Source organism: Eufriesea mexicana, unplaced genomic scaffold (genome assembly GCF_001483705.2).
Source record: "Eufriesea mexicana isolate 0111107269 unplaced genomic scaffold, ASM148370v2 scaffold474474824, whole genome shotgun sequence".
Lineage (NCBI taxonomy): Eukaryota > Metazoa > Arthropoda > Insecta > Hymenoptera > Apidae > Eufriesea > Eufriesea mexicana.
In genome coordinates, this window is record NW_016907886.1 from 765,693 (window position 1) to 779,188 (window position 13,496).

A 13,496-nucleotide genomic window follows, 5' to 3' on the forward strand; every position below is an offset into this window, starting at 1 on the left:
GCTCTTCCGTAGGAATATTTTGGTGGACGAAATTTCGTGGACCTGGTAGTGGAAACTCTTATCCTCGAAATTTAATCGAATTACCGATATCGTGTCCCGGTTTACGCTTTCCTACGCACAGGCCATGCTCGGCGAAAATGGCGCCAAATTTTCGCGACAGAAGCTTTCGCGGAAAATGCAAACGAAATGCCGAATTTCGATTAGAGTCTAGACTCTGTGCTGTCGTATCAATCGTATAAATGTCCAGAAAGACTATACATTGTCTATACATTGCCGCGCAAAATTCAAATATCGAGGTGCTGACATCGAGTGGCCACCACCAAGGTCAGGTTTAAATTTTGGCGCGAAAATGCCGTTGGACGAAGAGAATATAGTACACGCGTATAATATACGTAACACGAGTGTATAATAATAGCAGCATTTCGAGGAAATCTCATTTATAACAATTTCCACTACCTGTCCAGCCAATTTTGCCCGCAACTGTACCTATACAACGCGATAGACTAACGTTCGTAGAAGCGAATTCACTTGTTGCGTTGCATGCTAAATACTCGAGTCTTTGATTCGCGATCGATCGAATCGGATCGTTATTTCCTGTAACTTTGATCGGGTGCGCGTATCCCGTACGAGGCATCGACGAACACGTCGGATTCGCGATGCCTGACGATATTCGTGGTCGAGGATTTATCGTTGCTAGTCGATTACTTAGAATAAGAGACACACTGAGTTTCACGATTGTAAGTCGAGGTTTGCATCAGTATTTTTCTTCGCAGGTGACGGACACGAGGCTCACACCGAGGACCGTGTCGAGAATCCTGGCACAGGAGGGTGGCGGATCGCAAGGAGGCAACGAGAGTCCACCGCCACCGCCTCCACCTCGATCGTATCACCCACCACCACCGATGCTGCCAGTGTCCCTGCCAACCAGCGTAGCGATACCAAACCCGAGTCTTCACGAAAGTCAAGTGTTCTCGCCGTACTCGCCGTTCTTCACCCCTCACGCGAGTCACAAAGGCCAGGTACCACCACCGGGGCCGCATCACCTGCCCGCGAGTCCTCCTGGTGCAGGTGTCGACGTCAGGGACTCGCCTCCACTGCCCCATCCGCCATCTATATTGCACCCTGCCTTATTGGCGGCTGCTCAGCACGGCAGTTCAGATTACGGACATCTCAGGATGGACAGCAACGACCGGCCCAACGACTGCAACTCCGACGACATCAGCTATGACGGGATTCAGCCTACAATATCCTTTTCTAATACACCGTGCAGACGGGGACGAAAGAACGAACGGAAGAAAGGCTTCGTCCTACCACTTGGAGAACGTCCAGAACGATCATGCTCCCAACACCAGCCGGGTCACCCCGGTTTGCGTAATAGTTAACCAACTGTCAAAGTTTCCGCTGGCAAACCGGTATCTCTCTGTTTGCCCGCGCGCAACAACAACACGCGCGGAATCTCTGTCGACTTGGAAGCGCTGGTAATATCGCGAAGGGACAGAGTCTGAACGTTCTCCAAAGAAAGTACGATGGAACTTTGGATATTAAATCGGGAAGAGCGAAGAGCGAGGTTTAAAGAGCTGGATAAAGAGACGAGTGAAAAACCAGCGTCGAATAGTGGTAGAAAGGCGAAAGAGTCGATGACGATGCTCAGGAATCTGTTTTTTCTTCTTCCTCTTCTTCTTCTTCTTCTTCTTCTTCTTCTCCTCTTCTTCTTCGACGTGGATGTCGTGGAGGTCTTTTTGCACCCGTAGGAGGGAACGCGAGAGTGCTTGGGAAACTTTGGAAAACAACGGGGGAGTTGTAGGAGAGAAAAAGCCAGTCCCGCCAACAAGGCGAAGGAAGTCGGCTGGAGCGTAGCAGGAGGAAGAGTAGGCGGCAACGGGCGGCTAGGGGGCCAAGCTCGGACGAATGTTAGATTAGTTTGCCACGGAGTTAGGCTAATGTTGGCTGCACCTACGAGTAGAGTTTGTCCGGCAACAACGCGCGAGGTCGAAAGTTCTTTGCCTACTCGGCCCACCCCTCGGCCCCGAGTCTCACCCAACTTCGCAAGCCAATAATCTGTCCCGCAATTTCGGAATTTAACCGCGGAAACGCGCACGGCCGAGAGAGAGAAAGAGAGAGAGAGAAAGGGAGAGGAGGCGGTCCGCGAACTTCCCCTGGCTAGCGTCTCCTCGACTTATCGTAGATAAGCCACTTCTACTACTTCTCCACTGCCGTATGAGAGAATTCGCCCTGTAGGAACCGAGTTGCTACAGGGTCAACTTGCCCGCCAACTATATTCCTTACCCCGGACCATCCATATCGGCTACCCCGTTAAACGATAGCTAGCCGGCCGGGCTATGTTCCTCGCGCACCCCTTTCTTCTCTTTCTACTCCGATCGGCCACCGTTCTTCACCGATCCTCGTCTCTTTCTCCCTTTCACGGCACTTCCCCACGCGTTTCTCTCATCCATCGATCATCGACGCGCGTAATGTCACGCGCTCGACGAAGGATGAGAGAGGAACACTTGAACGCGTTCCCCCTGCGATGGGCGAGAGAGTCGGCCGCGCGAAACGCAACCGGAGATGCACGCATCACGGCGGGGTGGCATCGGTGACCTCGTAGTACGCTTTGACTTCGTAAAAATAGCCGGCGAACGGACGAAGTTAAGACACACGTATCCTTCTCTACGATCGTCTGAAAGCGTGATCAACAGGCGCGAAAAGTTCAGCAGCTCGATTATCACGCATGACCCGGCCGGGTGGCTCTCGCGGCGCCCGCCATCGGCTCTCACGCTTACCAAAAGCACTCGCAAATATATCGGGGGCCCTCTCGACGTCCAGGAAAAAAAAAAGACGCGTGTCGCGCGGGGGCGTGCGGTGAACGCGTCGGCAGCGATGCAGCGTCGCTGGGAACTGCATCGGCGTGTGTTGGTCCGGGTCGTTCGATCGGCAGCGCGGCGTTCTTTGCCGCCTTTTTAGTCGGCCTTTGATGTAAAATCAATGGCGCATTTTTTCACTCCCTCCTCTTGGGGTAGGTCGAGCGCATGACCGCGGCGCAACCTGCTGTTCACCACTCACCTCTGGATTCACCCTTGTCTGTCGCTGTTCCTACCGGCCTTCGACGTATCCAAATATGCTTTTCACGCTGCTCGACTTTCCTTCCCGGCCCTGCGTTCACGGCCTCCGAGTTGGTCCACGTTGCTCAACGCCGTGGAGGGTGGTCTGCGCGACCTTTTGGGGGGGGGGGGGGTTTGTGACGGGACCGCACGGGGTGGCGTAGAGATCGTTGGCTAACCGATTCTCCTTCTCGTCTCCCCGCAGCTACGTGCGGCATACGTACGCGCGTTTTATTCGCGTTACCAGTTGCTTCTTTTGTTTGGGAGAATCGAAGATTCGTATTTGCCGTGATTGCCAGGTCCTTCCAGAAGGTTCGCCTTTGTTTTCACTTTCGCCTACGGTGTCGTGCGCGACTCGTAAGGAATTCGAGCCAAACACGAGCGTCACAAAGCAACGGCTTAGTTCGTAGATGGTATCTAATGTAAACATCACGGGTCTGGCTCTTGCTTAATTTTCGTCCGAGTTCCTTTGTCTCAGTTCGGTGTTATTCTTCGCCGCGTTCGGACGTAGTGGCTCGGCGTAGTGACTCTGTTGTTGATGGCACGCGGCATCCAACGTGTTCCGACTGGCCATCGAACGTGTTCCGACTCGCCATCGCATGGTAAGATGTTGAGGAATTTATTACGATTTAAATTGGACATTACCGTTAAACAATTTGTCGAAATTACACGCTCTTTTTGATACCGAGGAGGGTACCACATGCGATTTCCAATAGTTAAAAACGGACGATATTCTCCGAGCTTTTTCACAGCGTTTCCTCCACTCGGAATTCTCCAGGCGAGGTTTGATAAGAAATTGTTCATGATCCAAAGCATCGGGGATTTAATTGTCGTAATTTAATTGTATCGGGGAGGAATGTGACTTGCTGTGGTGTTTCGTATTAGCGACATTCTTTTTATAAACGGATTCCATTTCTGTACCACTTTGTCCCCCGTGTCTTCTCATCGTGTTCCGTTCAATCGGAACGTGTCTGACGAGGGATTTATTAAAACGAAATTAGACACTGTCCGTATAGATCAAACTGTGATTTCCATGTGACGTTGCACATCGATAAAAACGCGCACGGCCGAGAGAGAGAAAGAGAGAGAGAAGGAATCTCGGTGGATGAAAGAATCGAGGGGTGGTTGGTCGAAATGAAATTTTGCTTCCCCTTTACCAAACTCTGCGATCGTACAATTAGTTGGTAACACGCGAATAGACCTTGATTTTGGCGTCACTTGTCTAAAAGGTGTCAACGTCTTCGAAATATTCCAGTGTCCAAGAGGAATCTCGGTGGATGAAAGAATCGAGGGGTGGTTGGTCGAAATGAAATTTTGCTTCCCCTTTACCAAACTCTGCGATCGTACAATTAGTTGGTAACACGCGAATAGACCTTGATTTTGGCGTCACTTGTCTAAAAGGTGTCAACGTCTTCGAAATATTCCAGTGTCCAAGAGGAATCTCGGTGGATGAAAGAATCGAGGGGTGGTTGGTCGAAATGAAATTTTGCTTCCCCTTTACCAAACTCTGTGATCGTACAATTAGTTGGTAACACGCGAATAGACCCTGATCTCGGCGTCACTTGTCTAAAAGGTGTCAACGTCTTCGAAATATTGCAGTGTCCAAGAGGAATCTCTGTAGATGAAAGAACGAAGGGGTGGTTTAATCGTCGTGCATCGCGATCACGAGGCAACCCGTAAACGCTCTGCCCCCTGTTTCCCCCGTATTCTCTACCCAAGGTTCGAGGTGTGCCGATTACGTAGCATAATAAGCACGAGACACGTAGGCACGGGCCGCGCGCGTTAAGAGGGTACGAGGAAGGACCAGCTCGATAATCCAGGGGTGGCTGCGCGCCGGAATAACCCTTATTACTGTCTGGCATCTCGTTATCGCCCATCGACGTTACCGCGAGCGCAAAATGCGACGCGCGTACACGTTTGATGCGAACGGCTACACTTGTCGACTCGTTCGCTCGTGAACGACGACTTCGCTTGTGCGCGCTGAGAGTTCGCGCGCTGACAGTGGCACCAATGACGATAGGCTTTCGTGAAAAATTGTAAACGCTCCGCGCTTTCCCTGTCTCCCGCGGAATTAGATGGCTTTCAATGCATCGAGTGTCCGGGGGGAAAAGAAGAGGAAAGCGTTTCGCGGATTTCCCGCCGATTATTGCCACCCCTTGTTCTCTATTTCCGCCTTAGAGCGGGGGGATAAATGGACGGAAGAATTACGTTCGCGGTGCAATCGTCGAGTTCGCGTAGATCAGATAGAGAGATCGTCTTCGGGATGCCGAGACATATGGAGACTTTGTAGGTTTTAGATAGGTGGAATTCGAGGAGGAAGGGTGGATTTTTCGCTCAGGGGGTTGGAATTCTTGGAGAAGCGTGCCTTAAGGCACAGACGAACCGAGGGAGATTGAACACACGGATTAACCGAATAAGAATGCGATGAAACCACATGAAGAGATCCTATTACCGATAAGGAGTCGGTAAGGCTTCCGTTGAGGATACGGCCAATCGTGGGTCAACCTCGGTGAGAACGTTCGAGCCCTACTACCCTCGCGACATCCACAGCTTGTACGATTTCTAATCCAATTTGATACGAAGGAAACACGATTAAGTTTGAGATATTTGCGTACACAGAAACAGATTGCCGTACAGAGCGTCCTTCTTCGGGATCGACCACGTTACTCATTACCCTTACTCCTACTCTCGCTCGTTCGCTATAGCGTTACTCGCGTGGCAAGAATCGGATTAATACGTCGAAACGATCTTTTGATTCTGGTTATACCCTATATTTCTTGGGGGTATACAATACACGGAGGCTCGGAGCCTTCTGTGATTCATGGTGCAGACGGTAGACTGTCAAAAAGCGTATCGTCGAACCCTTCAGCTAGGTTTTTATTTTTACATTGCGTCACTCGAGTCTGCTTCGAGAATTGATACGCTGGATGGTTCCTCGAAGCGAAGATAGATCTCGATGCAGGCTGACGCCATTGAAATAAAGATTTCGCTCACACTCGTCTACGTAGGTCTGTAACTTTTCGACTACGACTTGACTTTGTTCCATTGGATACGATATTCACGCATCGTCTTTGTCTCTCGTGTAAAACTTCTTCCAGTTGTCCTCTTAAAAGCGGGCCTCCTTTGTTAATCCGCCGCAAAGATCAAACGAAGCACCGCTTCGTTTTGAGACTCCAGTTATCATTCCTTCGTGATCGTCACTCACGCCGCCTTATTGGTAACCTGGCTCGCATAGTTTTACATAAGTTAAACATTTCCCATGTCACAGAATAATTTACACGCGCAAAGTAAGCAGCTAAGATCGACAATCCCTCTAGAGTAGGGTACACAATCTTTGGGACATGTCACATTCCTAATTACACGGTAGCCTCGCAATTAGTCTCTATCCTATCTTTATTTTTGAAGACAAACCTGTCAGCCTGCAAACTAGCAGTGTGACCATAATGACAACAAAGGTGTGCAAAGTGTTAGATACACGAACTCGAGTCCAAGTACAGTTTTGCTATATTTTTACTCGTTTACGTCCAGTTAGAATGTCACTTTTGGGTGTCAGGATATGTACCATCACTGCTTTCACGTTTACCTTGGTTCGTTATAATCGGTATCCACTTGTTTGTATCACAGAGTGTTCTTCAGGACTCGTGATTCAACCCCTCGTACACGCAATGCTCATCCTCGTGCCTACATATTTGTAACATCGATACGTCAGATCGACGTGTTACCGATTATCAGTTGACTTAGGTATTACGTATATATTTCTTGACATGGACTGTTGGGTCTTTAGAATCGGTGAGGTCCAAGTGTTTTAAGGATAGGCAATGTAATCTGCCTATTATACTTGTAAACTTTATAATTGCTCTTATAATGACGACTGTTACACGATGACCGAGAACACGTTAGACAATCGGTGACTCGTTCTTGACACGAACACACTCAAACACACATCCACACGCATACGTTATATTTGAACATACTTCCGTAAGATGTCGCGATTAGTATGCTGAATCGGCGACGATGCTACATAGACTATACTGTGTTACTTGTTCGAGTAGACTTTGTTATTCCAACGTGATTGACAACGCCTTGGTGTTTATATGGGTACTAAAATGGGGTGGAAATCGTGCACGTGTGAGGAACGAATGTTCCTAGTTGTGTATCGTGATAAGCATAAACAGTATTTCCTTAACCACGGTGAACTCGTCAATGCTGACACCGATACATCTGAGGAAGGCGAAGCTGATGTTCTTCTGGGTCAGGTACCCGTCCTCGTCCATCCTCAAGATGTACTTCCCCGACATCAGGTTCAACAAGAACAACACAGCGCAGCTGGTCAAGTGGTTCTCCAACTTCCGGTGAGTACGGCGATATTGTATTGAGAATTTACGGTTAACCACGGAAGTCGAAGGATTGTTTCAAAGTTTCAGCTACGGCTAAGATTCCGCGACATATGGCGATAAGATACGATATCCGTGTCTTCTTTGTGTGCTTTGTCGTAGAAATTTGTTCGATATCGCGTTAATTAATTTCGCTTAACAAACGTGCAGATGACAGAGTATACAGTTATATTGCATTTAAAATAAGAAAAAGGAAAATGAATCGAATTTTTCATGAAAATAGCATCGCGTTTTTCATAAATTTTTTAATTTACGGTATCATTAAGTTTGGAATATCGATTCGATAATTTTCCACCAATACGTGCTTCGACGAATTACTGGAAAATTACTGGAAAAATCCAACGATCACGACTGGAACAACGGGAACAATCCTTGGACCATCCGGTCGCATGTTCGCTATTTATTAAAAAATATCCCGAATTTGCATAACATACCGAATCGTCGACTAGAACATACCGGTAAAGGGTGGAAATCGTGGATATGAGGTATGGTCGTCTTGAGAGCCGTAAATCACGGGAATCTTTGATAAGAATGGCATCACTTTTGTCATAAATTTTTTAATTTTCGGTCGCATTAGCTTTCCGAATTAGCTTAGGAATATCGATTCGATAATTTTCCGTGAATACGTGCTTCGACCAATTACTGGAAAATTACTGGAAAAATCGAACGATCACGACTGGAACAACGGGAACAATCCTTGGACCATCCGGTCGCATGTTCGCTATTTACCAAAAAATATCCCGAATTTGCATAACATACCGGATCGTCGACTAGGACATCCTTGTAAAGGGTGGAAATCGTGGATATGAGGTATGGTCGTCTTGAAAGCAGGCGGTAAATCACGGGATCGACAGGGAAAACGGTTTCCGATCTGCGTCGTGTCGCCACTCCCCGATCTAGGGTTTCCGTGTCGCGGCGATGGGGCAAAAGAAACGCGATGGCGGAGGATGTTTCTGGTACGCGGTCCCGTTCCGTGTATGCAAACGAGAACGAGCTTTTCAAGGGATCGACCACTCCCTGCGTAGAAGCGGTCAGAGCCCAAGAGACGAGAGTCACGATGGGTGTGTCCGAATCTTAATTACCCTCTCCTGGGCCGGGAATAAGTAACAGTGGCTACATTGCGGCCAGGTACGACGAGCGTAGGAGGAAGGCATAGGTACCGACACGTACCGGCCACACAGGCATTAGCCTGATTATAATTAGGCTGAGTACAGTACAGATCCGAGATATAAGGCGGCGGAGAAACGCGTGCCCGTGTCCCTACATTATTGCCGCCTTCTTATCGCTACAGGCGGCCATCCTCTTGGACGACCATAAGTTCCCGTCGACCTTCCGACATTCCACGCGTCCACGACTCTATTCCCGCGCCGAGGGTTGCTCGTTTCGTGGCTCATTCGGTAGCGCCGGGGATTTAGATGCTTAATGGCCGCTTATTCGCTCGATATTCGCGATCTTTCTTTCATTCGGGACCAGCCTGTTCGGAAAATTCCTGTTGGGATGAATGCAGATCTACCGAGGAATAGTTGGCTGATAGTTGCAGTTTGTAAATAGTTCGTAAATAGTCCGCTTGGAGTGAATGGTGATGTATCTTGGGATTCGGAACGCGAGAAATCTGATCCGAGGAAACGTATCGGGTGAAACGTATATGCAGGTGATTCTACGCGAAAAACCGAGACGAAAATGCGCAATGATTTTTTCTCGTAGCAGGCTTCGTTTACGAGATAATCGAGTTGAAATAGTCGCGTGGCGCGCGTGCACCTAACTACGACGCCGCCTAGCGGAGCTCGCTGTAAAGTACTATCTCACTCGCATTTATCTCTATGAATATTTCCAACGTAATAAATTATTTTGTATCAGGCCTGTCACTTTAGTCTTCTCGTCGAGAACAGTCAGTACGAATCAATCTGCCCGCGCGGTTATGCATATATATCGAACGCAAACCGTCAAATATTTGAACACAATTTTCTCAGAAACGAAGCCTCGTATGGAAAAATTTTATTCTACGTTTTCGACTTATTTTTTCGCGTAGAATTAGCCTCTGCATCGCGGTACCTCTAGTTGCACGACACCGCGTGTGTATATGAAATGAAAACAATCGATCATAGGGACACTTGGGCACGCGTATAATTCGATTCGTAAATAGCGTGGATAATGCAAAATGTAATAATACTGGGTAGCCATTTTCGATCAGTGTCCAAAGATTTTTTAAGAAATATCTGATGAATATTTTGTCGCTGTGAAAAAAGATTTTTCATCGTGTCACGGAATTTTAACCCTTTGCACTCGAGAGGTGAGCTTCAGTCGCCGTTTCATAAAATTTGGAAAATCGATATTAATTAATATATCAAATTTGATGCAATGTAACAAATAATTCTACAATTCTTTATTTACTGCGCAAAAAAGTATCGTCAGTTTTTTAGTAGAGAATCTTTGAATTTCTACTTTTCTCTGGCCAAAAGTCGACGAGTACAAAGGGTTAATAATTTAGCGCACCTCGAGGTATAAGATATTAAAAATCGCGGATATATTACGGAATAATAATATTTATTTTAACGGTAGAGGGATATCCGTAGTTTATCTGCCTCGAAATACATTTTTTGAATGATTTGCAATAATTCGATGAAATTTTCCGTAAGCTGCTCGAAAGATGAACGTCAGTGCCGCCGAGTGGGAATTTGTAAACACGCGAAAAGCAGGTAGAGTGTTACGTATTGTTGCTCGATTACACAGGTAATCGCGGGTCGTCGAATTCCGACGAAATTAGCAATGAAAATTCCCGCACGGGCTAGACGCTTTAAATATACGTTGCGTTGAATTTCATCATCGACATCCGATGTGTCCATCATCGCGCATCGTTTCGTCGATCTCGTACGAAATATTCGAGGCACTCGAGCGAACCGGGGGAGACCGGCCGCGAAATTTAATTAACGCAGGAAAAGGTCCATTAAAAAAGCCGGTCCCATGGAAATGAGGAAAGGGTACACTTAAAATTCCGCCGGGGAAAATGAGCCGAAAAAAAAAAAATAAATAAAAAATAAAATAAAAAGCGGCGGGGGGGGGGGGGGGTGGAAAAAGAAAAAGTTGCCGGAAAATTTTATTCCGCGAAAATAACGTGCACGGCTCGAACATCCCCACTATTCGCGTGTCACCAACTATACTTCCGGTTTCCGATCTCTCACCAATCGAAATTCAAAATTCGAATCTTGCCTCGATAATCAAAATTGCTCTCTCGTTGTATTACTTTCGCGGTCACTTGCAGATCACGCGACGCAAAAATTATTATAAATATCCGTTTTTATTTATTTCACATAGATCGCGATGAAAATAATTTTTTCATCGATCCTCTGCAGAATTTCGTAAAATTATTTCGTTTTCGCGTAACGTGGAATTTACAATATCGTTCGATCTCGATACATTTCTAATAAAGGAAAAAGAAAAATTATATAAAATTGCAAATTCGAAGCAGATATATTTCTCATGGAAAATGAACGAAACAACGATCTAGCCGAATATTAAAATGGAGTCGCAGTGCCGTACATACGCGTTTGAAAAATCGCGGTCACGCGACTTATTTACTTGTCGATCGAGGGAAAAGAAGGAGAAAAAATGGCAAAGGGCACGTCGAATCGGTTGCATCGAGGAACTTGTCTCTCTTTTACCCCGCACCCCATGGTCTCATCCCCCTCTCCGCGTGGCCCTGTTTCGCTTTCCCTAAACATTTCCACGAGGACTCGCAGCGGGGAAGAGAATCGGTTAGAGTGGTTGATAAGAGAGAACCAGCACGGGGTGTGTTCGCGAAAGTTTCAAACGTCCAGTAGAGGAAAAAAAGGGGGAAAAAAAGGAAAAAAGAGAAAAAAAGAAGAAGAAGGAGAAATTGCATCGGAGGCCGGCTTCCGCTTTTAAGCACAAAGCTAATTACCGACTCGAATATATTTCGGTACATTTTGTCGTGTCGGGGCCGGAGGGGTCTTCGTTCTCTCTTTCTCAACCTAACAACCCCCTCGCCCCCATTCTTCTCTTTTCCTTCGGCGTGTCTCTCGTGTAGCTGCTGCTCCCGATGACGAACCAGACGGAACGAGAGAACACGACGAGGGTTCCGCGAAATCTTTTTCCCAACCACGATCGACGAAAGCTACGCCCCTGTCCCGCCTTTCCTCTCCTTTCTCCAATTCCTCCAAGTGTCTCTCGATTTTCGATCGATCCGTTCAATCGTGTTTACGTTTACCGAGAGTCCGCTGGGTTACTGGAGTTGAGAAAGAGTTATCGAAAAACTAGGCTCTAAGAATCGAAGTGATTGCGGGGGTAATCGAGGGATAAAATGAAGGGATAAAATCGATTTTTATTATTTACGGATATTCGATATCGTAGCGCGAGTTTCTTCGCAACATATGGAATATAGGGAACCGAAGAATCCTTGGTTAAACATCTTTCATTCTTCTCGATACTTGTTTAACACGTTGACTGCCACGCAAATTTAGCGCGTCTTGCCACGGTTTTATTTCAAAGAAAACATGAAGTTTCACAAAATCGTCTAAGTTATAATTATTAATAGTTTTAATAATAAAAATTGATCATTAATATGTTCTCTACGCTATATACAATTTTCATTCATCCTTTCTAATAATTCCTAACTCAAATGGCCATTTGTAGCCTATTAAACTTGCAGCACACACGAGATATCTCTCGTAGCTGACAGTTTTGGTGCAAAATTCTTACTACGAGATATTTCGTTGTTGGCAGTGAATGGGTTAACACCCTGTATATTTGTCAAGCTTCGTTGGTCACGGGACTGTAGATTCTTTTAATTACATGCTTGACAGTAACGAAAATTTGTATGCGATATTCGGCTAAGTTATTTCTTTCATGTTGAAAGCACTCGTAATTTATTGCAAATAGCTAGGAATACGAAATATCAGAAATTATCTCAGAAATGATCAATGAATCCTATTTTAGAAAATGAAGAATACGCAAAGATTTATGGATGATCTTCTTAGCTCTTATGCACGTATTAAGCATTTCTCGTGGTTTTTCGAGATGGGGGAAGATGGAATGGCGTGGAACGGATTAGATGGATGGCGAGGAAAGGAGAGGATAGGCAGGTAACCTGAAGCGGGCGATAAAATTAACGCGTCCGAGGCGGACGGTCCGCGACAGATAAAACTATTGCGGCTGGTGGAGAGAATTAACCGCGGGGGAAAAAAGATCCACCCTTCGAACGGTTATAATCTCAATGTTTCTAGCCAGGCCGTGTCCATAAATAATTACCGCGTCTACCCCGGCGGCCACCCTAACGATCGTGAAAGGGAGAAATTGACAACTTTCCTCTTGATAATCCTTGCATATTAGTTTCGTACAAGTTTCCCGTAAAATGGCGATTAAAGGACGACACGAAGGTGCCAATCTCGCGGCTCATTAGGCACACTTTCACCCCACGGACCCTCTCCTTTGACGACTAATCACGTAAGGGTTTACCCCGGACACTTTTTCCTCCTGGCTCTATACGGCAGTCGTTGTCGAGCGTGCTCGATCTGATAGCCTAATGCACGGCTTCCTATGCGGAAATGCTTCGCCACATTATTCTACGCGCTGCTACCGTGTACTCGGGCCACCCTTCGCCCTTCGCCGCCCTGTCGACGTTGTACTTTTGTCACGAGAACTGACTGGAGTCGTCGAGTCCCGTTACCCGTCGTCCACGCTTTTTATTTTTTTCCTTTTCCCTCTCCTTTTTTCCCTCCTTTCCCCCTTTCCCGCCCGTTTTTCAATGCCTCAGCCAGCCTCGACCGGTCTTCCGTGGGGCGAAGAACGTTCGACTCGATTTAAAGAGCGCTCGCGTATGATCGATCGAACAACCACCCCTCTTTCTCCCAAGTTCGACCGTCGAATCGCCTTCGACGAAGTGAATTATAATCGAGATCGAGATAAGAAGCTGTCGAGGTGATGAATTTTTGGCCTGATCGGGTAAATAACGAGGGGCACACGCGCGCCAGGGGATCGATCACACGCG

The 13,496-nt window shown here is 46.9% G+C and overlaps 1 protein-coding gene across 2 annotated transcripts in view; it reads left to right on the plus strand.

Moving 5' to 3' along the window:
* LOC108555023 (homeobox protein prospero) overlaps positions 1 to 13,496 on the plus strand; it is a 54,151-nt gene that overhangs the window by 3,884 nt on the left and 36,771 nt on the right. The window contains exons 2-3 of one of the 2 annotated variants that reach the window (XM_017910499.1): positions 759 to 1,244; positions 7,296 to 7,450. In XM_017910499.1, the coding sequence (XP_017765988.1) occupies positions 759 to 1,244; positions 7,296 to 7,450 (641 nt within the window). The remainder of the gene's footprint in view (positions 1 to 758; positions 1,245 to 7,295; positions 7,451 to 13,496) is intronic. The other variant, XM_017910508.1, reaches the window with a different exon arrangement.